At 48.9% G+C, this 26,276-nt stretch overlaps 1 protein-coding gene across 1 annotated transcript; it reads left to right on the top strand.

Annotated features, from left to right (window-relative positions):
- Positions 1-573: 573 nt before the first annotated feature.
- LOC127314234 (hydroxyproline O-galactosyltransferase GALT2-like) lies at positions 574-4,420 on the top strand. Its single transcript, XM_051344687.2, has 3 exons — positions 574-2,634; positions 3,797-3,831; positions 3,933-4,420. The coding sequence occupies exons 1-3, from the start codon at positions 2,311-2,313 to the stop codon at positions 3,994-3,996; spliced, it is 423 nt and encodes a 140-aa protein (XP_051200647.1). The 5' UTR covers positions 574-2,310; the 3' UTR covers positions 3,997-4,420.
- Positions 4,421-26,276: the final 21,856 nt, after the last annotated feature.

Here is a 26,276-nt window from a genome sequence, read left to right as displayed (position 1 = left end):
GCCGTCGAGGCGCGGCCAGCGGGAGCCAGGGCGAGCGCGCACGCCGTCGGCGGAGCGACTGCGCGGGCGGAGCTGCAACGCGGGGCGGCCGGGGGGGCTCACGCGGCTGGCGTGGCGAGGCCGGCGACGGCGAGGCTGGCGAGGCGCGGGCGAGGTGAGGCCGGCGACGACGCGGCCCGGCAAGGCGCGGCGCGGTCGAGGCGAGGCCGGCAACGGCACGGCGCGGGCAAGGCAAGGCCGGTGAGGCGCGGTCGAGGCGAGGCCGGCGAGGTGCGGCGGGACGGTGCCCGCGCGGCACTCCGTGGGCTGTACGGCGCGTCGTGGGCGAGGAGCACGGCCGTGGCTCGCCCGTGCCCGCACGTGGCCGACGCGGCCGGCGGCGCCTCGCTGTCCGCGCGTGGCCGACGCGGCCGGCGCCTCCTCGCCTCGTGCCCACGCAGCGCGCCCTCGCCGTGCCGCGCGTGGCCGACGCGGCCGGCGGCGCCCACGCCGTCCCCGTACGTACGGCCTCCGTCGCGGCGAGCTCCGCCCACGGCGGCGTGGCTCGCGCGGCCGGCGTCCGTTCCGCGCCCGTGCTCGCGGCGAGCTCCGCCCACGCCCATGGCTCGCGCGGCCGGCGCCCGTGCCCGCGCCGTCGACGAGGTTTGTCGCCGGAGCTCTTTTTGGAAGTAGCAACTTCCGGCATGGATGAAAAAAAGTGAGGAGTCGGCGCCGAGGTGCGGCCGACGTGTGCAACGGCGGCAGTTGGTCAGGCCGGTCAAAATCCGGTGGCTATTTCGGCCATCTCCATGGGAGAAAGAAACAGAGGAGAGAGAAGATGTGGGGTCGGGCGGATATAAACGGATGTCCACAGCCGCACCAAGTCGTCCGGGAGGACGCAAAAGCCTCCCAAATTTAAGCCGGCTTTGGGTCGTGCCGGACCTCACGGACAGTCCGTTTTGCATTTGGGTCTGCGCGTTGGAACGCGTTTTTACCCAAACTGACGCACGCCGGTATCCGTTTTACCTTTTGCGTACCCGCGTTGGAGATGCCCTAAGATGCTCATAGCCTGCCCTGAGTTGCTAGCGTGGGGTGGATTGCAGCCCATGAAGGTGCAGCCGAGTGGAGTTGTATCGCTGAAGGCTGTACTAACTTAGCCCAAAACGTTTACGACAACACTCACATGTTAGGTCCGCTCTCATACTACTATACTAAAGCTTAACAACTTCGATTTTTCCTAGAGTTTTGAGTTTTTTTTGGATGAACCTAGAGCTGACAGGTGTGTTCCTTTGTTAATTTGATTTACATGGATTCTTTTCTAAGTATGGTTTGGTGCTCTTTAGCGTTTTAGGGAGTTGATTTGACATGTGAAGCTTCATCCTTTCCTTTCCTGGTGTATTGATGGTGATATGTTCTGGTGCATTGCTTGTGTGCACGTAGCTGAGACATGGTTGAAACAGTGGCATGACATGATTGTGGGGTAGTCCCCTGTCCTACATGGTGCATGAGCGTTGGGTAGGCACTTGATGCTTTTGTCATTTGCTTCTTGATTTTGCACAAACTGTCGGTACGTGAATTTTGCATGTGACGCGTGGCTAATTTTTTGCTTAGTTGTCCCAATTTAGCATGGATATGATAGACACGTGTACTGTATTTGTTTGGAGCTCCTGCCAGAGGCACCGCTTTGACCGGATCGGTGATCCTTTTTCTCCAACTCCACCATGTGAACACCACTCCTTGCTCACTCCGATTTGGGGCAGCGGCGCCGAAGAGATATTCCCGACGGCGTTAGGAACCGGTGGCGGCGCAAGCGTGTGTCCGGCAGTGCGCGAGGGCGTTCGGCCTGTCAGGTCCTTCTCTCCCTCCCTGGGCAGCCGAGGGTGCTCGGCTTCCGGAGGCGGCTGGACCTACCCCGCTCGATGCCCGTGCTTCTTTGCCGAGCGTCGCGATGGGCTGGTATGAAGACGCTGCGGTCGCCAGCCATCCGGTCTCAGCTGCCGCGGGAGGTGAGTTGCTGCAGCGCCAAATTGTAAAGCCGGCGTCCCTCGTGTGCCGCGCCGTTGCTACTGTGGCGGCGGGGTAAGGCCGCCGCATCGCCGGGAGATCCTCCGGCACCACGAAGCTCTCCGCGGGGCTTGGAGGAGATGGGGACTGCGGGGAAACTTCTCCGAGCTCGAGCGCATGGCTGCAGAGGCATGGGCGCGCGGGTCCGTGCCGTGGGAGGAAGCCGTCGCATTCTCCGGCGACATGGACTCCATCCTCTCGGGCGTCGGCGCCATGGGAGAGTGCCACGGCTCGCTCACGCTCGGTGGTGGCTAGCGCCAGACGACCATGGTCCTGCCGTGTGGCCTGGCGGTGGGGTCGGCGATGATGCTGGTGGGGACGGCGGGCTCGGCACGGGCAGAGTACGTAGAGGCGCTGGAGCTTAGCGGGAATGGGAACAGAACGGTGATGGTGGCGCAGCTTGCGGTCGAGCTGCGCGGCCTGCACGCCTCTGACGACGATGACTCGCCTAGGATCCTCCACCTCAACTCGCGCTTGGAAGACTACTGGAGCCGACGGCCCGAGCTGGAGATGAACACTTGCTTCCGTATGCAGCGGGGCAAGGCGCAGCGCTGCGACGGTACCCCATACAAGGACGACGACCGTGGTGTGGTGCGTGCCCCTCAAGGCCTCAATCCATTTTATTTTGATTAACTGTATGTACTCGAACTTGCTTGCTTTGTTGTCTTCCTACTCTGAACACTATCACACCAAAACAATGCAGCATTGCCAGTTCCATAAACATGTTGTTTGTATGGTAAAAAAATTCTTTAATGGGAAATATTTTATTCTGCAGTGTAGGACTATATATATTGGACAGTTCTTCTATACTGACTATTTTTTGGGTACACTTTAATCTCTTCTCCATGATTTTTTTCCTGTGTTTTTGTTAGTGTAATCTTAATAGGCACATCTCAAACAAGTGAGTGAATACTCAAGAGTATAAAACTGTGTGTGTTGTTTTTAGTCTCAGCTAGATATACAAATTGAAGCTATAGTCTTTAGCAAATCTCAGTTCAAGTTTTCAACAGTGAGTATCCCAAGGTAGTGTGGAATTAGAGGCAAGAATGCTGCACTTCGGAGCAGAGCTTGAAGTGTTTTTACCTAGCACTGCCATCAGTAGAAAGTAACATAACAACTGCACCTCGGATCAGAGTTTTAGGTGTTTTTACATAGCAACACCATCAATAAGTACCAAACGGATTCAACCACATGTAGTCTGCATAATACTTTCCATTAAATATGGCTAGATTAGTTGTTAATTGTCTCTCATTGAGCATGTATGAAGGATAAACATCTGGAATACATTACTCTTTATTGACAACAGATGGTGTTTAGCATTCTTTAATAGTGGTTTTGGCATGAAAATATTTGAACTTTGCTACGCTGTTTTTTTTCACACGAAAATACTGGAACTTTGCTAGAGTGTGCCTACTAAAACGTTTGTTGGGCAGCGTATACATTTTTCAATAAAATCTCAACACGAATTTCTGGATGAGATATATCAGTTTTTTCTGTAATATTTCTTCATGAATTGATACATGTCTTTTCAATTCTATATGACTTGCTGTCATGATGTGGTATGTTTGCTTAGGAGTTGGATGCATAGTAATGCGCATGCATAGAGTGCATTTTCTGACGTCTGCATCGATTTATCACATTTGTTGTTCTTGCTTAGTGAACTTCCCACTATATATAATCCCTTTAGTATATCTTTTCTTGACGATAATAATTTGTAAGCAATATTGTGGTGCTTTTTTGTTTCAAAATGCAGAACAATCGGAATATCTTTAACGAAGGTACACAAAGGTACATTTCTTCATTGTTTTCCAGTGTGCAGTTAAATTTAAGTTGATTTCCATGTTTCCAAAAAAAATAGCTCTAAATACTACTCCAAATACAACCTTCAGCATCCAAAAACTGTGGCCACATCAGAAAGACTCAAATCGCCCCAGCTTGGAAGCTACCGCCTGAAGGTTTTGTAGAAGTCAACACCGACGCTTCCTTCATTTTTGAATCTGGGGTTGCTAGCACTGGAATGGTCGCCTGGGATCACCTCAGAAGCGTCATCTTCTCTACCAGGCTGAAGAAACAGAAGTTGAGGCTATACTGCAGGGCGTGCGTTTCAGCATGTGGCCCAGGCAGCGATTAAAGGGATCAATTACAAGTTGTACAAGTCCTCTCTGTGTCATGTATGGTTGTTTCCCAGATTAAACGTATTTGTAGGTATTCTCTTTACTGTAGTTTTGTGAAGGTAGATAGAGGCTGGAATAGTGTAGCCCATGAGTTGGCCTCCTTGGTGAGAGGTCCAGGTTTTGTCTAAATCCTGGTACAGGCACAATGCCGCAAGTTTTGTAATCGATTGTTATACTATGAGTGGAAGTAACATATAAGCACCCTTTCAATCTCAAAAAGAAATGATTTTGCAAGTTGTTGTCGCTCCAACCAGCGGTGATCACTTCTGTCTTCATTCTCATGGACTCACATAAGTTTAACTATCTTTTGTTTTCCAGTACCGAATGCCCGAGTTGAGTGCGTCGCCAAAGATGCATAGCACTACGGCGGTGCCTGCAGGGGGACACAGCAGCGGTGGCTTTACAGAGCACATGGGTTGCTGTTTGAGGACTCCCCTCTCTTTTTTCCTATGCAACGTCAATAGTTTCAGTTTCACACGAATTTCATGGTAGCACCTTTTATGCCTTTAATTTTCCTCCCAATCTTTTTTTAATCAAGTGTTCAAAGACCATGCATGGATCAAGACACGATTCTTTTACCAGTAGAGTGGTTCTGTTTTGATGTGTAATTAGGCAGTTTTTGTGGTTTGTTTGCTGCTGTATGCTGTTCTGCTGCAAAGTTTGATGATTGATATAGATGCCCCATTCTAAACACGAGTAAGGTGCAACACGCGAAGCCATAGGACAATAACATTGCAGAAGGTGATTACTCTGTTCTTCACCTACACCGTAGATTTAAAAGTAATGAATGCGATAAAATCCCGAGCCGCATCAAGTATGGTGGTGTTTAGGCTTCGGCGCAGGATCATCATTTGTCGCTAGCACCTTAATTGATGCTACTGTCTAGGTTATGTCTATGTAATGGCCCTCTAAATTGCAGCGATCCTGTGTATGTTGTGCAGCTACTCGACCAGTTACTTACTTTGTGTATGTTCATAGTGATATAGCAATAGCTCACAGTCAAAAACAGATATAGCAATAGCGATACAAATAGCCGCTCTACATATTTCACCAGCCCTTATGTTCTTCAGGTTCTCTCCAGGTGCCCTTTTGATTCTCCTCACATGGCCATCTCAGAGTTGCAACAACAGCTTATCACTATGTTCCAGCTTACACACACCCTACAATAACAGTTACCGCATTGCCGATCAGACAAAGATAGTCACATGGCGTCCTCATGGCGGCGGTTAACGAGCATGGTTTTGTCCTCTTCCGTGACAGTGTCATAAGTCGGGTCCTCTGTCTTGGCCTGGATACGGAGGGGCGCCAAAGCCGCAGATGGCGTGGAGGCGCTCCATCTCGCACCGCCTCAGTACCCCGGTGTCCAAGCGGTGGTAGTGAAGAATCAGCCATTGCTAGGTAGTATTATGTTATGTATAACCAGAGGACCACCATAAATACAAAAGATTTCACGCTAGAAGGTATAGCTGCCAGCAGCATAGCTCTACATGCTGATGTAGAATCAAATTTACAGAGCTTGCATTGCATTGCAGAAGATGTTTCTTTGGTCTTTGACGTAGATTCAACGCTGAAAGTGACCACCTTCAGGTACAATCGATGCGAGAAGATCCAAGACCACCCTGCTTAGATATCAACGTGAAATAACCTCCTCTAATGCCCACGTATTTACTTGATCCTCAAGATTGATCTTTTATGCACATAATTTGAGTGTATCTTATATCAGATTTCGCTACCAACCATCTTAAAGACCATTAATTGCTTAAACAAGAAAATATTCATTACTTCTATCAATTCAAGTGTAGTTTTAGAACTATTAGAACCATCGTATTACACAGTTGGCACGGCGTGCCGCCGCGCCCATCCATGCTAGTATATATAATGAAGAACGGGTATGATGGACTTACTCGATCAACAGAAGCTTCCCTGCAGAGTCATGAAAAGATGATTTTTTTAAAGGTTTCTTCGTCGACGATCTAAACAAGATGAGTTTCAGCCTGCGTGCCTGCTAGCCAACTCTGAAAACCGAGTGCGAAGCCATAATCGACAGTGGTGTGCTCAAAGCACACAGACAAGGCATCGAGGCTTCGAGAAGTGAGAGTACTTAGCTCTAGATGTATGAAAAGATGGTGATGAACCGGTGGAGGAGGACCGTGACGAGAAATTGGAGGAGATTGACGCGGTGGCACCTAACTACTAGAGTCCGAGAAGACGAGCATAACTACAACACAACAGAGCACCAAAATATGCGTAAATCAAGGAAAAGAGTAGCCGTAGGCGAGTAGGTTTTACGGAAAACAATGGGAGAAGATGGTATAGATAACGACTGCCGAATTTGCTAGAACCAACCGAATTTAGGATACACCTGCTACAATGTTTGACTTTTTGTTCTTCCCAGTGCAACGCACGGGCACTTTTGCTAGTATTAATAGAAGAAGATTTGGCTCAGTTAATAAGGGAAACCGGGCCCAAAAACCATACAGAGTGGCCGAGTTTATGAGGGAAACCGGCCGAAAAAACCGCACAAAGTCGGGGTCTCATCGCCCACACGAAACGAGACCACCGACGACCAAACACACACCACCAAACCCGGAGCCGCTGCTCCGACGTCCCCTGCTCGGAGGCGAGCCGCAGCGCCGCACGGCGTGGACGACCTGTAGCCCAAGCTACCAAGGCGACCACCCGCAGACCACGAACGCCGCGCCAAAAGGTCCGGGGCCGCCGCCCCGACTTGCCAGCCACACCGACCACCCGTCGCGTAGGCCGGGCCGACGAGCTCGCTACCCACGTAGCACGAACACGCCACCCATGCCTTGCAAGACCATGACCACACCCCATGGAGTCACCGCTGCAAGACCATCCGAGGCCGCCGCCTCGGCGCACGTCAACCGTCCGGGGCCGCCGCCCCGGCATCCACCACCCTCGACGACAAGGCAACCAAGCACAACAACCGCACATCTACCACACCACGAGGACTACGGACTCCAAAAGTGGCGCCTTCAAGAAGGTAACAGCACAGTGTGTCGCCGCCGCCCGCTCCAAGGAGCAGAGGTTTTCACCCGGAGAACGCAAGAACTCGTGACAGCAGGAGACCAAGCTCCCCGATGAAGCCCTCAACAGGGAAAACGGTACCCAAGGGCACCGCCAACATCGGCACGAATGGTGCAAAGCTTTCGCCTGGAGTGTCAACGCTGTCGTTAGGCCCATCGTAGGCCCTGGCAGAAGAGGTGACCCGCCGAGCAGGGTGCCTTGTTGCCGTCCACCAAACAAAAAACGGAGCCAGGAGGCGCCCATCGGGGCCCGTAGGGGCCCATCTAAGCCCGCAGGGGCCCATCTGAGCCCGCCCAACAGAGCCCCGCGCGCGAGCGCCGGCGGCGCACAAGGCAGCGCCGTGCCTGGCGGAAACCGCGGCCACCCCACGCTGCAGGGGCGCGCGCCGTGGCCGGACGACGAGCTGCCGAGCAGCGAGGGCCGATGTCGGCCAGCATCCCGCCACCAGGGCCGGCGCAGACGACGGCGAGCAGACGCGATGAAGGGGCGGCGGCGAGCAGGACGGCGGTGGGCCACGCGCGGAAACCAGCGCGGACGACGGCGACCTCCGGGACCAGCATGGTGGCTTCCCTCCGCGACGGCCATGCGGGGCCCGAGAGGCATAGATCCTCGCCGCCCCCGTCCTTGGCGGCACACGGCTTAGCCGGCGGCGGCCTCGGGAGGCGACGAGGGGGCGGGCAGAGGAGGTGGGGAAGTGGCGGCTGGAGGCTAGGGTTCGCTCCCCCGTCGCCTGGAGGGGGCGACCCTTCGCTGATTCTAGGAAGCCGATTTTTGCGAACCAAGCCCACCTCCATACCATACTAGATTTCACATGCCTAAAACAAGCACCTAAGCAATTGCATGAGAAGTTTGACAGAACTTTAACTTCTGTAGGCTTTGTTGTCAATGAGGCTGACAAGTGCGTTTACTATCGCCATGGTGGGGGCGAAAGTGTTATATTGTGTTTGTATGTAGATGATATTCTGATATTTGGTACAAACATGAAAGTAATACATGAGGTCAAGTATTTCTTGTCAAAGTGTTTTGATATGAAAGATCTGGGAGAAGCTGATGTGATTCTGAACATCAAGCTTATTAAGAACGAGAGTGGGATTACTCTAACGCAATCCCATTATGTTGAGAAGATCTTGAACCGGTTCGGCTATATTGATAGCAAGTCTTCTCCAACACCTTATGATACCAGTGTGATATTACGCAAGAACTGGAGGATTGTCGTAGATCAATTGAGATATTCTCAGATCGTTGGTTCACTCATGTACTTAGCGAGCGCGACTAGACCTGAAATCTCTTTTGTTGTTAGCAAGTTGAGTAGGTTCATGTCAAACCCGGGTACTGACCATTGGCATGCACTTGATAGGGTCATGCGCTACCTATGTGGTACAATGAGTTATGGGATTCACTATTCAGGGCACCCAGCTGTGCTTGAAGGATATAGTGATTCAAATTGGATCTCTGATGTAGCTGATCTCTACGCCACTAGCGGGTATGTATTTACCTTTGGAGGTGGCGCAGTGTCATGGAGATCTTGTAAGCAAACCATATTGACGAGGTCAACTATGGAAGTAGAACTTACTGCTTTGGACACAACCACTGTTGAATCAGAATGGTTGCGTGAGCTCTTGATGGACTTGCCTGTGGTTGAAAAACCTGTACCGACAATCCTTTTGAATTGTGACAATCAAACCGTAATTGTCAAAGTGAACAATTCTAAAGATAACGCGAAGTCATCAAGACACGTCAAGAGACGTTTGAAGTCTGTCAGGAAATTGCGAAACTCCGGAGTAATAACTGTTACATATATTCAAACAGACAAAAACCTGGCAGATCCCTTTACAAAGGACTATCACGTAATGTGATAGAAAGTGCATCGAGGGAGATGGGTTTAAGACCCGTTGATATTACACCATAGTGGTAACCCAACCTTTGTGATCGGAGATCCCGTGAATTAGGACCTGTGAAGAACAAACTAGTGGTTTAATTGAGGAGTATTATGTAATCCTCTCTATGTGAAGATGCACAACTCTCAATTGCTGTAAGGCAGGTTGGCAACAAGGCTTAATGTATTTATGTTGCCTATTTTAGCAAAGATGCTGTCCTACAGAGCATTCTTGAAATAACACACCTATATGAGTCCTATTGTTAAACGTCGCAATCTATGAGATTTGGGTGATCTCTAGTAAACTCATGAAGAGACCACGAAGTATGACGCATATGCTTCACCCGCGGGATAGGCTACTGTCAGCCATGTACTGGTTATGACTTTGAGTGAAACCCTATTCACGCAAAACTTGCAATTCAAGGCTTAGTCCATTGTTCAAGTGTGAATGGATGTAGCTTAAGGTTCTAGGCGGAAGTTCAACTTAACGGTCTCCGCTGAAACACTGGTATATAAACAAGCAATGAGTATTGGTAAATCTCTAAATGGGGATTTGAGATCTGGTGGGATTGTTGAAATATTGGGCCCACTTTTAGTGGCCCATACTAGATTTCAGATTTCTCTATAAATCTCAAAGCCCACATAGTGGCAGCCTTGTGAGTTTGAGCCCAAGTTGGTGGCAGCTCACTAGGGAGTGGCAAGAGGTGGGAAGTTTAGTCCCACATGAAAAGTTGGGAGGAAGTTAGACCACCTTATAAGGTGGGTTGTTCCACCACTAGTAAGTGAGTAAGAATAGGAGTGGTTCACGCGCGCTCCTCCTCCTCCTCGTTCGCTGATACGTCTCCGACGTATCAATAATTTCTTATGTTTCATGCCACATTATTGATGATATCTACATGTTTTATACATACTTTATGTCATATTTATGCATTTTCCGGCACTAACCTATTAACGAGATGTCGAAGAGCCAGTTGCTGTTTTCTGCTGTTTTTGGTTTCAGAAATCCTAGTAAGGAAATATTCTCGAAATTGGACGAAATCAACGCCCAGGGGCCTATTTTGCCACGAAGCTTCCAGAAGACCGAAGGGAAGACGAAGTGGGGCCACGGGGCGCCGCCACACTAGGGCGGCGCGGCCCAGGGCGGGCCCGCGCGGCCCTAGCGTGTGGGGCCCCCATGTGGCCCCCTGACCTGCCCTTCCGCCTACATATAGTCTTCGTCGCGAAACCCCCAGTACCGAGAGCCACGATACGGAAAACCTTCCAGAGACGCCGCTGCCGCCAATCCCATCTCGGGGGATTCAGGAGATCGCCTCCGGCACCCTGCCGGAGAGGGGAATCATCTCCCGGAGGACTCTTCACCGCCATGGTCGCCTCCGGAGTGATGAGTGAGTAGTTCACCCCTGGACTATGGGTCCATAGCAGTAGCTAGATGGTTGTCTTCTCCTTATGTGCTTCATTGTCGGGTCTTGTGAGCTGCCTAACATGATCAAGATCATCTATCTGTAATACTATATGTTGTGTTTGTTGGGATCCGATGGATAGAGAATACTATGCTATGTTAATTATCAATCTATTACCTATGTGTTGTTTATGATCTTGCATGCTCTCCGTTATTAGTAGAGGCTCTGGCCAAGTTTTTACTCTTAACTCCAAGAGGGAGTATTTATGCTCGATAGTGGGTTCATGAAAGGATCGTATGCCGCACCTAGAGGGGGGGTGAATAGGTGCTAACCAATTTTTAGTTCTTTTTCAATTTAGGCTTGACACAAAAGGTAAATTCTCTAGATATGCAACTAAGTGAATTTACCTATATGACAAGGCTAACAACTAAGCAAGATATAGCTAAGCAGTATAAGAGATAGAATAGGATAGAGGTAACCGAGAGTGGAGCACGCGATGACACGGAGATGATTCCCGTAGTTCCCTTCCTTTGCAAGAAGGTACGTCTACGTTTGGAGGAGTGTGGTTGCTACGAAAGCCAAACCAACAGCCACGAAGGCTTCACTCAGATCTCCGGTGAGCAACGCCACGAAGGCCTAGCCCACTTCCACTAAGGGATTTCCTCGAGGCGGAAACCGGGCCTTTATAAGGTTCTTGGGGCACACATCCACAACCGAATTGGAGGCTCCCAAATCTGTTACAACACAACAATCAACAACAATACATCAACACAAATCAACTAGGGAACCAAATAGGAACACTAGCATGAGATCCCTCAAACAAGAGAGGGGGAAATGAGAATCGCTTCGGTGAGGATGTAGATCGGTGTCTTCTCCTTCGAATCTCCAAAGATCAAGAGCTTTGGTTGGGGGAGGAAGGAGATCTTACAAATCTTGTGTTCTTGAGGTGGCTCTAATGGTGGTGAAGCTTGGCAGATTTTTCTTGCAATGATTGAGCAACTTGTCCCTTTGGAGAAGAAAGCTATTTATATGATTGGAGCTCTCAGATCTGACCGTTGGGGACGAATTCCACTTACACCGGAAGTTCCGGCCAGGATGGCCAGAAGTTCCGGCTTCCACCGGAAATACCGGCCATTAGGGCCGGAACTTCCGCCTTCGATATTTGCCCTGCACAACAAAAGATGGGGCGGAACTTGGGCGGAACTTCCGGTGACCGGAAGTTCCGGCCAAGTTCCGGAAACTTGCGAAAACTATACTGGACAACACAGAGCCTCAAACACGGAATTCCGGAACTTGTCCGGAAGTTGGGCGGAAGTTCCGCTGACCGGAACTTCCGGCCAATTCCACCGGAACTTCCGGTCAGGAAGAAAAAAGCTGAGCACAGACTGCGCTGAGAAGCTTCTGCTGAACAAGCCAGGGCGAACTTCCGCCTGCTGGGGCCGGAACTTCCGCCAGAGACAGAAAAACCTGCAGAACTTCAGAACAGCCATACCAATTCACCGATCCAACATATTTCTTGATAGCTTGTACCTGTCTACATCAACACACATAAAAATATACATAGTGTTGACATCAAACACACAAAACCCAAAAGGGCGGGAAATGTTCTTTCAATCTCCCCCTTTTTGGTGTTTGATGACAACACAAGTATTTGCAAGGAATGGATAATGTAAACCAACAATTTGAGAGATATAGAGGAGCTCCCCCTAGATATGAGCAATGGTACATAAGAAGCTCCCCCTATATCTTGCATCCGTCTTCCAAGGGTTAGCAAAACAACATGGTGATAAGCATATGGATAATAGGATCATGCACACATAGATAACCAAGGAAGACTCACATACGGAGTTTACCATACACAAATATAAGGTTCCAAACACATAGATAGAGTTTACAAACCAAATAGCTAGGAACATAGTTCAACACCATAAGGATAAATAGAATCACAAGCAATAAAAACCAAAGCCAACACGAGCTTGTGACTCCCCCATGCAAATACCCAACGGAGAGCAACCTAATAAGGTCTCACTCTCCCCCTTTGGCACCAAAGCACCAAAAAGGAATAGGAGAAACTACACGCCCCAAGGATCGGCATTAGCCCAGCCGGGAGGGAGGTTTGATGAAGCGCCGGGGTAGGGAGGAGTGTGAGGAGGAAACTCGATCTCAAGGCTATCCGGAGGAAGAGGAACACCATGCCGAGAAACCCACTCAGCCTCCGGAGTGATATTCTCCTCGGATCCGGGAGGAGACACTTCCACCTCAAGGGCCCTCATGATGCTCTTCTGACGAACCCTAGACTTCTTGGCTTCAACATGCTGCTGATACTGACGGTGGTTGATGATACGCGTACAGCACGCGTCCGTTGGGAACCCCAAGAGGAAGGTGTGATGCGTACAGCGGCAAGTTTTCCCTCAGTATGAAACCAAGGTTTATCGAACCAGTAGGAGTCAAGAAGCACGTTGAAGGTTGATGGCGGCGAGATGTAGTGCGGCGCAACACCAGGGATTCCGGCGCCAACATGGAACCTGCACAACACAAACCAAGTACTTTGCCCCAACGAAACAGCGAGGTTGTCAATCTCACCGGCTTGCTGTAACAAAGGATTAGATGTATAGTGTGGATGATGATTGTTTGCAGAAAAACGAGAGAACGAGTATTGCAGTAGATTGTATTTCAGTATAGAGAATTGGACCGGGGTCCACAGTTCACTAGAGGTGTCTCTCCCATAAGATAAACAGCATGTTGGGTGAACAAATTACAGTTGGGCAATTGACAAATAAAGAGGGCATGACCATGCACATACATATTATGATGAGTATAGTGAGATTTAATTGGGCATTACGACAAAGTACATAGACCGCTATCCAGCATGCATCTATGCCTAAAAAGTCCACCTTCAGGTTATCATCCGAACCCCCTCCAGTATTAAGTTGCTAACAACAGATAATTGCATTAAGTATTGTGCGTAATGTAATCAGTAACTACATCCTCGAACATAGCACCAATGTTTTATCCCTAGTGGCAACAGCACATCCATAATCTTAGAGATTTCTGTCACTTCCCCAGATTCACGGAGACATGAACCCACTATCGAGCATAAATAACCCCTCTTGGAGTTAATAGCAAAAACTTGGCCAGAGCCTCTACTAATAACGGAGAGCATGCAAGATCATAAACAACACATAGATATAAATTGATAATCAACATAACATGGTATTCTCTATTCATCGGATCCCAACAAACACAACATATAGAATTACAGATAGATGATCTTGATCATGTTCGGCAGCTCACAAGACCCGACAATTAAGCACAATGAGGAGAAGACAACCATCTAGCTACTGCTATGGACCCATAGTCCAGGGGTAGACTACTCACACATCACTCCGGAGGCGACCATGGCGGCGTAGAGTCCTCCGGGAGATGATTCCCCTCTCTCCGAGGGTGCGGAGGCGATCTCCTGAATCCCCCGAGATGGGATTGGCGGCGGCGGCGCCTCTGGAAGGTTTTCCGTATCGTGGCTCTCGGTACTGGGGGTTTCGCGACGAAGGCTTTAAGTAGGCGGAAGGGTAGGTCAGGGGGCGACGCGAGGGGCCCAGGAGACAGGCCGGCGCGGCCAAGGGTGGGGCCGCGCCGCCTGCCCTCCTGGCCACCTCGTGGCCCCACTTCGTTGACTCTTCGGTCTTCTGGAAGCTTCGTGGCAAAATAGGACCCTGGGCATTGATTTCGTCCAATTCCGAGAATATTTCCTTACTAGGATTTCTGAAACCCAAAACAGTAAAAACAAAGAATCGGCACTTCGGCATCTTGTTAATAGGTTAGTTCCAGAAAATGCACAAATATGACATAAAGTGTGCATAAAACATGTAGATATCATCAATAATGTGGCATGGAACATAAGAAATTATCGATACGTCGGAGACGTATCAGCATCCCCAAGCTTAGTTTCTGCTCGTCCCGAGCAGGTAAACGATAACAAAGATAATTTCTGGAGTGACATGCCATCATAACCTTGATCATACTATTGTAAGCATATGTAATGAATGCAGCGATCAAAACAATGTAAATGACATGAGTAAACAAGTGAATCATATAGCAAAGACTTTTCATGAATAGTACTTCAAGACAAGCATCAATAAGTCTTGCATAAGAGTTAACTCATAAAGCAATAATTCAAAGTAAGGGCATTGAAGCAACATAAAGGAAGATTAAGTTTCAGCGGTTGCTTTCAACTTATAACATGTATATCTCATGGATATTTGTCAATGCAAAGTAATATAACAAGTGCAATATGCAAGTATGTAGGAATCAATGCACAGTTCACACAAGTGTTTGCTTCTTGAGGTGGATAGAAATAGGTGAACTGACTCAACAATAAAAGTAAAAGAATGGTCCTTCAAAGAGGAAAGCATCGATTGCTATATTTGTGCTAGAGCTTTGATTTTGAAAACAAGAAACAATTTTGTCAACGGTAGTAATAAAGCATATGTATCATGTAAATTATATCTTACAAGTTGCAAGCCTCATGCATAGTATACTAATAGTGCCTGCACCTTGTCCTAATTAGCTTGGATTACCGGGATTATCGCAATGCACATGTTTTAACCAAGTGTCACAAAGGGGTACCTCTATGCCGCCTGTACAAAGGTCTAAGGAGAAAGCTCGCATCGGATTTCTCGCTATTGATTATTCTCAACTTAGACATCCATACCGGGACAACATAGACAACAGATATTGGACTCCTCTTTTATGCATAAGCATGTAGCAACAATTAATTTTCTCATATGAGATTGAGGATATATGTCCAAAACTGAAACTTCCACCATGGATCATGGCTTTAGTTAGCGGCCCAATGTTCTTCTCTAACAATATGCACGCTCTAACCATAAGGTGGTAAATCTCCCTTACTTCAGACAAGACGAACATGCATAGCAACTCACATGATATTCAACAAAGAGTAGTTGATGGCGTCCCCAGGAACATGGTTATCGCACAACAAGCAACTTAATAAGAGATAAAGTGCATAAGTACATATTCAATACCACAATAGTTTTTAGGCTATTTGTCCCATGAGCTATATATTGTAAAGGTAGAGGAATAGAAATTTAAAGGTAGCACTCAAGCAATTTACTTTGGAATGGCGGGGAAATACCATGTAGTAGGTAGGTATGGTGGACACAAATGGCATAGTGGTTGGCTCAAGTATTTGGATGCATGAGAAGTATTCCCTCTCGATACAAGGTTTAGGCTAGCAAGGTTATTTGAAACAAACACAAGGATGAAGCGGTACAGCAAAACTCACATAAAAGACATATTGTAAACATTATAAGACTCTACACCGTCTTCCTTGTTGTTCAAATTCAATACTAGAAATTATCTAGACCTTAGAGAGACCAAATATGCAAACCAAATTTTAGCATGCTCTATGTATTTCTTCATTAATAAGTGCAATGTATATAATGCAAGAGCTTAAACATGAGCACAACAATTGCCAAGTATCACATTATCCAAGACATTTTAGCAATTACTACATGTATCATTTTCCAATTCCAACCATATAACAATTTAACGAAGAAGAAACTTCGCCATGAATATTATGAGTAGAGCCTAAGGACATACTTGTCCATATGCTACAGCAGAGCGTGTCTCTCTCCCACACAAAGAATGCTAGGATCCATTTTATTCAAACAAAACAAAAAACAAAAACAAACCGATGCTCCAAGCAAAGCACATAAGATGTGACGGAATAAAAATATAGTTTCAGGGGAGGAACCTGATAATGTTGTTGATGAAGAAGGGGATGCCTTGGGAATCCCCAAGCTTAGACGCTTGAGTCTTCTTGATATATGCAGGGGTGAACCACCGGGGCATCCCCAAGCTTAGAGCTTTCACTCTCCTTGATCATGTTGTATCATCTCCCTCTCTTGATCCTTGAAAACTTCCTCCACACCAAACTCAAAACAACTCATTAGAGGGTTAGTGCACAATCAAAATATACATGTTCAGAGGTGACATAATCATTCTTAACACTTCTGGACATTGCACAAAGCTACTGAAAGTCAATGGAATCGAAATATCCATCGAATATATCAAAACAGGCAATGCGAAATAAAAGGCAGAATCTGTCAAAAACAGAACAGTTCGTATTGACGAATTTTATTGAGGCACCAGACTTGCTCAAATGAAAATGCTAAAATTGAATGAAAGTTGCGTACATATCTTAGGATCACTCACGTAAATTGGCATAATTTTCTGAGTTGCCTACAGAGAATTTTGCCCAGATTCGTGACAGCAAAGAAATCTGTTTCTGCGCAGTAATCCAAATCTAGTATGAACCTTACTATCAACGACTTTACTTGGCACAATAAAACACTAAACTAAGATAAGGAGAGGTTGCTACAGAAGTAAACAACTTCCAAGACACAAATATAAAACAAAGTACTGTAGTAAAAACATGGGTTGTCTCCCATAAGCGCTTTTCTTTAACGCCTTTCAGCTAGGCGCAGAAAGTGTGTATCAAGTATTATCAAGAGACGAAGTGTCAACATCATAATTTGTTCTAATAATAGAATCAAAAGGTAACTTCATTCTCTTTCTAGGGAAGTGTTCCATACCTTTCTTGAGAGGAAATTGATATTTAATATTACCTTCCTTCATATCAATGATAGCACCAACAGTTCGAAGAAAAGGTCTTCCCAATATAATGGGACAAGATGCATTGCATTCAATATCCAAGACAACAAAATCAACGGGGACAAGGTTATTGTTAACGGTAATGCGAACATTATCAACTTTCCCCAAAGGTTTCTTTGTAGAATGATCAGCAAGATTAACATCCAAATAACAATTTTTCAGCGGTGGCAAGTCAAGCATATTATAAATTTTTTTAGACATAACAGAAATACTTGCACCAAGATCACATAAAGAATTACAATCAAAATCATTGACCTTCATCTTAATGATGGGCTCTCAACCATCCTCTAGCTTTCTAGGAATAGAAGCTTCGCGTTCTAATTTCTCTTCTCTAGCTTTTATGAGAGTATTTGTAATTGATCATCATATTATCAAGAAGCTTTGTTGCTTCACGAAGAGTGATGGACATAAAGGTACCTCCAGCAGCTGAATCCAATAGGTTCCGCAAAGAGAAATTCAGTCCTGCATAAAAGGTTTGGATGATCATCCAAGTAGTCAGTCCATGGGTTGGGCAATTTTTAACCAAAGATTTCATTCTTTCCCATGCTTGTGCAACATGCTCAGTATCCAATTGTTTAAAATTCATTATGCTACTCCTCAAAGATATAATTTTAGCAGGGGGATAATATCTACCAATAAAAGCATCCTTGCATTTAGTCCATGAATCAATACTATTCTTAGGCAGAGATAGCAACCAATCTTTAGCTCTTCCTCTTAATGAGAAAGGGAACAATTTTAATTTTATAATGTCACCATCTACATCCTTATACTTTTGCATTTCACATAATTCAACAAAATTATTGAGATGGGCAGCAGCATCATCAGAACTAACACCAGAAAATTGCTCTCGCATAACAAGATTTAGTAAAGCAGGTTTAATTTCAAAGAATTCTGCTGTAGTAGCAGGTGGAGCAATAGGTGTGCATAAGAAATCATTATTATTTGTGGTTGTGAAGTCACACAACTTAGTATTTTTAGGAGTACCCATTTTAGCAATAGTAAATAAAGCAAACTAGATAAAGTAAATGCAAGTAACTAATTTTTTTGTGTTTTTGATATAGCAAACAAGATAATAAATAAAGTAAAACTAGCAACTAATTTTTTTGTATTTTGTTTTAGTGCAGCAAACAAAGTAGTAAATAAAACTAAGCAAGACAAAAACAAAGTAAAGAGATTGGATTGTGGAGACTCCCCTTGCAGCGTGTCTTGATCTCCCCGGCAATGGTGCCAGAAAAAGAGCTTGATACGCGTACAGCACGCGTCCGTTGGGAACCCCAAGAGGAAGGTGTGATGCGTACAGCGGCAAGTTTTCCCTCAGTATGAAACCAAGGTTTATCGAACCAGTAGGAGTCAAGAAGCACGTTGAAGGTTGATGGCGGCGAGATGTAGTGCGGCGCAACACCAGGGATTCCGGCGCCAACGTGGAACCTGCACAACACAAACCAAGTACTTTGCCCCAACGAAACAGCGAGGTTGTCAATCTCACCGGCTTGCTGTAACAAAGGATTAGATGTATAGTGTGGATGATGATTGTTTGCAGAAAACGATAGAGCAGTATTGCAGTAGATTGTATTTCAGTATAGAGAATTGGACCGGGATCCACAGTTCACTAGAGGTGTCTCTCCCATAAGATAAACAGCATGTTGGGTGAACAAATTACAGTTGGGCAATTGACAAATAAAGAGGACATGACCATGCACATACATATTATGATGAGTATAGTGAGATTTAATTGGGCATTACGACAAAGTACATAGACCGCTATCCAGCATGCATCTATGCCTAAAAAGTCCACCTTCAGGTTATCATCCGAACCCCCTCCAGTATTAAGTTGCTAACAACAGACAATTGCATTAAGTATTGCTCGTAAGGTAATCAGTAACTACATCCTCGAACATAGCAACAATGTTTTATCCCTATTTGCAACAGCACATCCATAATCTTAGAGATTTCTGTCACTTCCCCAGATTCACGGAGACATGAACCCACTATCGAGCATAAATACCCCCTCTTGGAGTTAATAGCAAAAACTTGGCCAGAGCCTCTACTAATAACGGAGAGCATGCAAGATCATAAACAACACATAGATATAAATTGATAATCAACATAACATGGTATTCTCTATTCATCGGATCCCAACAAACACAACATATAGAATTACAGATAGATGATCTTGATCATGTTCGGCAGCTCACAAGACCCGACAGTTAAGCACAATGAGGAGAAGACAACCATCTAGCTACTGCTATGGACCCATAGTCCAGGGGTAGACTACTCACACATCACTCCGGAGGCGACCATGGCGGCGTAGAGTCCTCCGGGAGATGATTCCCCTCTCCGGCAGGGTGCCGGAGGCGATCTCCTGAATCCCCGGAGATGGGATTGGCGGCGGCGGCGCCTCTGGAAGGTTTTCCGTATCGTGGCTCTCGGTACTGGGGGTTTCGCGACGAAGGCTTTAAGTAGGCGGAAGGGTAGGTCAGGGGGCGACGCGAGGAGCCCAGGAGACAGGGCGGCGCGGCCAAGGGTGGGGCCACGCCGCCTGCCCTCCTGGCCACCTCGTGGCCCCACTTCGTTGACTCTTCGGTCTTCTGGAAGCTTCGTGGCAAAATAGGACCCTGGGCGTTGATTTCGTCCAATTCCGAGAATATTTCCTTACTAGGATTTCTGAAACCAAAAACAGCAGAAAACAAAGAATCGGCACTTCGGCATCTTGTTAATAGGTTAGTTCCAGAAAATGCACAAATATGACATAAAGTGTGCATAAAACATGTAGATATCATCAATAATGTGGCATGGAACATAAGAAATTATCGATACATCGGAGACGTATCAGTTGACTGCAGAGGTGAGGCAAAAAATCTGTCTCATGCGGCGGGCAAGCTTGGAAGCCCAGCTAGGTAGCTTCTCATCCATGGGGGTAACATCTTCAAGAGGAGAGTTGTGGCGCTTGGTCCTCAATGACTTCACTTCATGGGATGTGAGATTGAGAGGAATGGTGTTGTGGGTATACTTTATGGGTATATCAACGGCATGGCCTAGATCCGGCAAGCCCGGGTGGCCCATAGTTGGTGGTGAGGCATGTGGCCCATCGGGCGGCCCAGTTGCTGTAGATCCTGAAGGATGAAGTCCAGCCCAGGAGTGAGGAGCCGGATCCTAACCGACCTACGAAGGAGGCCGGATCCGTTGAAGCCCATGAAGTATCCGGATCCAGCACGTACTTGGAGGAAGGCGGATCCTTGACGTACACGGCAAGACTTTATACCGTAGTTAGGCAACTTGTATTCCGGCTAGGACTCTCCGTGTAAACCCTAGATCCGTGCGTCTATATAAGCCGGATCCCGGGAGCCCTAGAGGCACAACCACAACTCATTGTAACAACGCGAAAGCGCCCAGATAATTCCAGACAAGCAGCAGTAGGCCCTGTCATCGTGCAGGTGTTCCGAAGCTGGGTAACTCGCGTACCACCTTCCCGTGTGCACTCCGCCCTATGGCCCCTACTTCTTCTCCCCCTCGTGAGGATCCCTCCTCCGAGGTACCGTCGAATAGGCAACGACAGTTGGCGCCCACCGTGGGGCCTGTGGCGTCTGGAGGCCGGAACCGGGAGGGTTCCGCCATGGGAAGCTACGACGACACCATCGCTGTGGGGCGCGTCCTCTACGCCGGAACTCTGCCGATCGTCCCTCCGGATGAGTGTTGGATTCCGGCTAGGACAAACCCCGTCAAGCTCTCCATCGTCCCAATTGGCGGCATACACATCTTCATCGGGGAAACCGTCGATTCCGACGGAAACCCACTGGTAAGTAACGCAGACGCGACCGCCGCAGAGCTGGACGCTGTCGCGAAGATTCGATCTGAGACACAGGAGCTTCCTAAGGAAGATTCCGCCTCGGATCTGGAAATTTCAAAGCCCACCCAATCCGCCCCTGTGCAGGAAACAACGGTGGAAGACCAATGCAGATCCGCCTGGGTCTCCCAGGTGTTAGAAAAGCAGAGGTGCCACTTCGTACACTTCTTGGCCCATACCGCCGGAACCGCCCCTCAAGAAGACGGAGCTGGTCCTGAGCAGGTAGAGGCACCGGAAAACGGCGCAGATCCGGATCAGGCTGAGCCTGCCGGAGGAAGCGAAGCTCCGGTTGAAGAGTCGATTTTGGGCAATCTGAGCCCAATTTCCGGAGATACCCCCTCCATGGAGTCTGATGACTTCGTTCGCAAGCTAGGGGAGTACGGTTTCGGTGATCAGCCGGAAGTCGACTCCGCCCAGCCTAAGCAGGTTCTCGCAACGGTAGCAGCGCTGGGACAAACTCAATCTGAAGAACCAACCAGCCAATCCGACCCCCAACCATCCCAACAAGGATCTCCAATGTCTCGGGTGCGACCCCACAGGGATTCTTCCTCGGAGGAAATCCTGTCAGCAGAGGAGATGGTGGCGCGAGCAGTTCTTAACAAACCTATAACCCCGGGCGACGCCGCAGATCTGGAGGCTCTAGAGGCCACCAGACAGGAGATGCTGGCCACAGCCAAGAAGCTCGCCGATACCGAAGCCGCATTAAGGGAAGAGAGGGAGCAAGCTGCAGGTCTGGCGGAAACCTTCGACAGACAGGATCGCGAGATTACTGCCACACTCGAGCAGGTCAAGAGCATGGCGAAAGAGTGGGAAGTAAAGATGACTTATGCGCAGGCGGAGGATCAACTTCGCCACGCCCGCAGAACACCGGCCGCTGGAAACCCCAAAGGACAACATGCAAAAAGCTGCGGAGCTGTTGAAGAAGAAGGACGAAGAGGTTGATATCAACTACCTCTGCACACTTGTAGCTTCAGCAATGCAGCAGCAAAGCAAGGCCGATACTTCGCGCAAGTTGGAATCCAATCCGGATAACTGTGTATCTACAGCGCAGAAGGACGCCCGCGCCGATCGGCATCCCGATGATGAATCACACACCGGATCCTCGGAGCGCAGAAGAAGAACCAGGGAACACCCAAATCTGATCCCTGTTCCATCAAAGACTCCTTCGTCAGATCCAAGGAAGGGAAAGGATGCAATGTATCCTGGACGAGACAAATATCGCAACCCCTCTCCTCCGCCCAACGGTTACCCGCGACCCCCTCGCCGCCGTAGTCCAGCCGGAAACACCAGGCCCTCAGGGCATGGTGGAATTATTATCCGCGACAACGTGCTGCCAAGAAACAGAAATAGGGAGCGCTCGCCGGAACCTCGCCGGAACCAGAACAACGTTCATGAGCCCGAGCCCAGGAGGAGTCGGAATGAGGAGCGCGACCCAGAGCCTCGCCGGAGCCGCGACCCGGAACCTCGCCCGAACGGCCAGGGCAGCCAGCGCCATGGCGAAGGCAGCCACAGGAGCCGGAGCCAGCACCGAGAAGGCCGAGGAGAATCAGATGGCGGAAGCAAGAAATCGGACCGCCCACCTCGCAGGTCTCCCTCACCACCACCTAGCGGTGGCGGCGGAGGTGGAGGCGGAGGCAATGGCCGGAGATCTCGCTCTCGCTCAAAGTCTCCTCGCCACGGCTCGCGCGACGCGCGGGATCGCCTTAACGAATACAGAACCGACTACATTGGTCCGAAGTGCTTTGGCAGGATGATTCGAGAGGAACCAAAGCCAAGGATGAACCTCAAGCTACCCGGAAATCTGAAGCATTATGATGGCACCGAAAGGCCGGATACCTGGATTGAGGATTACTATAATGCTGTAACCTTCGCCGGAGGAACCCCTAACATCGCCTGCCGCATGCTTCAGTTGTACCTTGTAGGTCCAGCCCGGATCTAGCTCAGCGACCTCGAGAAGAATTCCATCTTTTGCTGGTTCGACCTGAAGAACGCTTTCGAGAAACACTTCAGGGGCACCTACAAGAGACCTGCCACAACAAGCGACCTACAGGCATGTATCCAGAAGAAGGGCGAAACATCAAGGAATTTCCTCACCCGATGGTTGGCATGCAGAAACGAGTGCGAGAACGTCGACAACCGCACAGCAATGCACGCCTTCATTGGGGGCTTGCAGCGAGGAGGATTGCTGCGACACAAGCTAACTTGCTTGGTCAATGCAAATAAACTGACGTTGGACGACATGATCACCATCGCCAGCGATCACACTGCCGCCGATGACGACGCTGGCGGTGATCTCGCAGCTACAGCAATCCCCCTGCATCAACAAAAGAAGAACCGTGACAACGGTAGCAGCAGCAGCCATAAGCGCAAGAACCCTGATGACCAGAAGAGTGGCAGATCCGAGATGGTCGCCATGGCGTTTCAACGCGGAGGTTTAGGAGGCGGCAGAGGACGCGGACGTGGAGGCGGAGCCGGCAGGGGTCAGCAGCATACCTCCGAGGTCACAGCTGGCGGATCCCGCGCCCCGCAAACCTACGAGGAGTACAGAGACATGCCCTGCCTGGCCCATCTGGATCCGGTTACAGGGAAGTCCACTCACACCAACCGCAACTGCAAGTGGGTCAATGATCTAAAGAACGACCCGGAGGCAGGTTACAAGCGCGCCCGGAAGCACCGCCCACGCGGCAAAGGTGGCAAGGGCAAGAACAAGGACAAAGAGAAGGATAGTTCCGAGGCGATGGATGAGGATGATAACTCGCCGGATCCCAAGGCAGGATCCGCAGGAAAATCCAACCCATTCGATAAAAAGAGCGTGGGGGCTTACCACACTTTCCTCGGGACACCAACAGTACGCGCCTCCAAGTCAGCTACCCGGATCCTGAACGCCATAGTTCCGGCTGTGCCGCAGTACGTCAGGTGGTCGGAAATCCCGTGCACATTTGATAGGAAGGATCACCCCGCAATTGTGCCAAAGGAATGCTATGCCTTGGTTCTAAGTCCCCGCATAGATGGGTATGACTTCTCCAAGTGCCTCATGGATGGCGGAGCCAGCTTGAACATCATGTACCTGGAGACTCTAGAGCGGATGAACCTCACCAAGGAACAGCTTAAACACAGCACCACTGAGTTTCATGGCGTGGTTCCGGGTAAGAAGGCAAATTCCCTCGGCAGCATCACACTTCCCGTGGCTTTTGGCGATGTTCATAATTTCCGCGAAGAGAAGATCACGTTTGAAGTTGTGCCCTTCAAGAGCTCCTACCACGTCATCTTCGGCAGGCCCACCTACCACAAGTTCCACGCAAGAGCGTGCTACATCTACAACAAGCTCAAGATTCCGGGTCCTAAAGGTATGATTACCGTATCCGGAGACTACAAAAAGGCTCATGAGTGCGAGTTAGGCGAAGCCGCCTTCGCAGTACGTGATATGCGGAGAAGAGCTGAAGGCTACGAGCCGCGGTGGATCCGACTGAGATGCAGACCACCAAGAAGCAGATCTCTGAGCAGAAAACCTCCTTCAAGGCCGCGATAGAAACCAAGAAGCACGACCTCATCAAAGGCGACTCTTCCAAGCAGGTTTCAGTCGGAGCCAACATGGACCCCAAATAGGAAGACGCGCTCGTCGAGTTCCTCCGCGCTAACATGGATATCTTCGCATGGCAACCTTCTGACATGTCCAGAGTACCTAGGGAACTCGCCGAGCACTACCTCAACATAAATCCGGGGGCCAAACCGGTGAAGCAAGCTATGCGACGCTTTGGAGATAAGAAGCGCCGCGCCATAGGAATGGAACTAGCAAAGTTACTAGAAGCAGGTTTTGTAATAGAAGTTATCCACACCGATTGGGTCGCGAATCCCGTCCTTGTACCCAAAAAGAACACTGAAATACTAAGAATGTGCATCGATTACTCTGGCTTGAACAAGCATTGCCCGAAGGATCCGTTCCCCTTGCCGCGCATTGACCAAGTCATTGATTCGACGGCGGGGGCGGAACTTCTGTGTTTTCTTGATGCGTAATCCGGGTATCATCAGATCCGGATGAAGGAATCCGACCAAAAGGCGACTTCATTCATTACCCCGTTTGGTACTTACTGCTATGTTACTATGCCTTTTGGTTTGAAAAATGCAGGTGCCACCTACCAACGTATGATGCAGCGGTGCCTGAAGGACCAAATTGGCCGGAATGTGCACGCTTACGTCGACGACATCGCGGTCATGACCCGGAAAGGATCCGACTTGATCAGCGACCTCACAGAAACCTTCGACAATCTCCGCAGGTACAAGATGATGTTGAATCCGCTGAAGTGCGTCTTTGGCGTGCCAGCTGGAAAACTCCTTGGCTTCATAGTCTCTCACAGAGGCATTGAGGTTAACCCGGAAAAGATCAAGGCAATCCTGTGTATCAAACGGCCAACTTGTCTCAAAGATGTGCAACGACTAACTGGTTGCGTCGCAGCAATCAGTAGGTTTGTTAGCCGTCTTGGCGAGAAGGCGCTACCTCTGTACAAGCTGCTCAAGAAAACAGACAAGTTTGTCTGGGACGACGCAGCTGACGCAGCTCTTCGGGGGTTGAAGGAAATACTTACCTCCCCACCTATCTTGGCAGCCCCAGCAGAGTCAGAGCCAATGCTCCTTTATCTGGCAGCTACCAACAAAGTCATCAGCCTCGTCATTGTGGTGGAGCGAAAGGAAGAAGGTCATGAATATGACGTCCAAAGACCTGTCTACTACATTTGGACAGAAGCTCCGGATGCAAGTCTGGAGCCGGAACCAGAAACATGGGTTATGCACTTCGATGGATCCAAGCAGCATCAAGGCTCAGGAGCCGGAGTCACCCTGAAGTCCCCTACCGGAGAAGAACTGCAGTACGTTCTGCAGATCCACTTCGAAGCTACAAATAACATGGCGGAATACGAGGCTCTACTACACGGTCTGCGCATCGCTAAGGAAATTGGGATCAAGCACATCATATGCTGTGGAGATTCCGACCTGGTGGCACAACAAGTAGCCGGAACCTGGAACGCCAGAAACTCCGTTATGGCGGCCTACAGAGACGAAGTTGATGAGATCGCCAAGTGCTTCCTCGGATACAAAGTCAAGTACATCAGGAGAGACGATAACACAGCGGCAGACATGCTATCCAAGCTCGGATCCGGCAGGAAGCGAATTCCGCCTGGCATTTTCCTGGAGCATCTCCGGAT

This window comes from Lolium perenne, chromosome 7 (genome assembly GCF_019359855.2).
Source record: "Lolium perenne isolate Kyuss_39 chromosome 7, Kyuss_2.0, whole genome shotgun sequence".
NCBI lineage: Eukaryota > Viridiplantae > Streptophyta > Magnoliopsida > Poales > Poaceae > Lolium > Lolium perenne.
The sequence above is the reverse complement of the archived record's forward strand: the minus strand, read 5'-3'. Positions and strand labels throughout refer to the sequence as shown.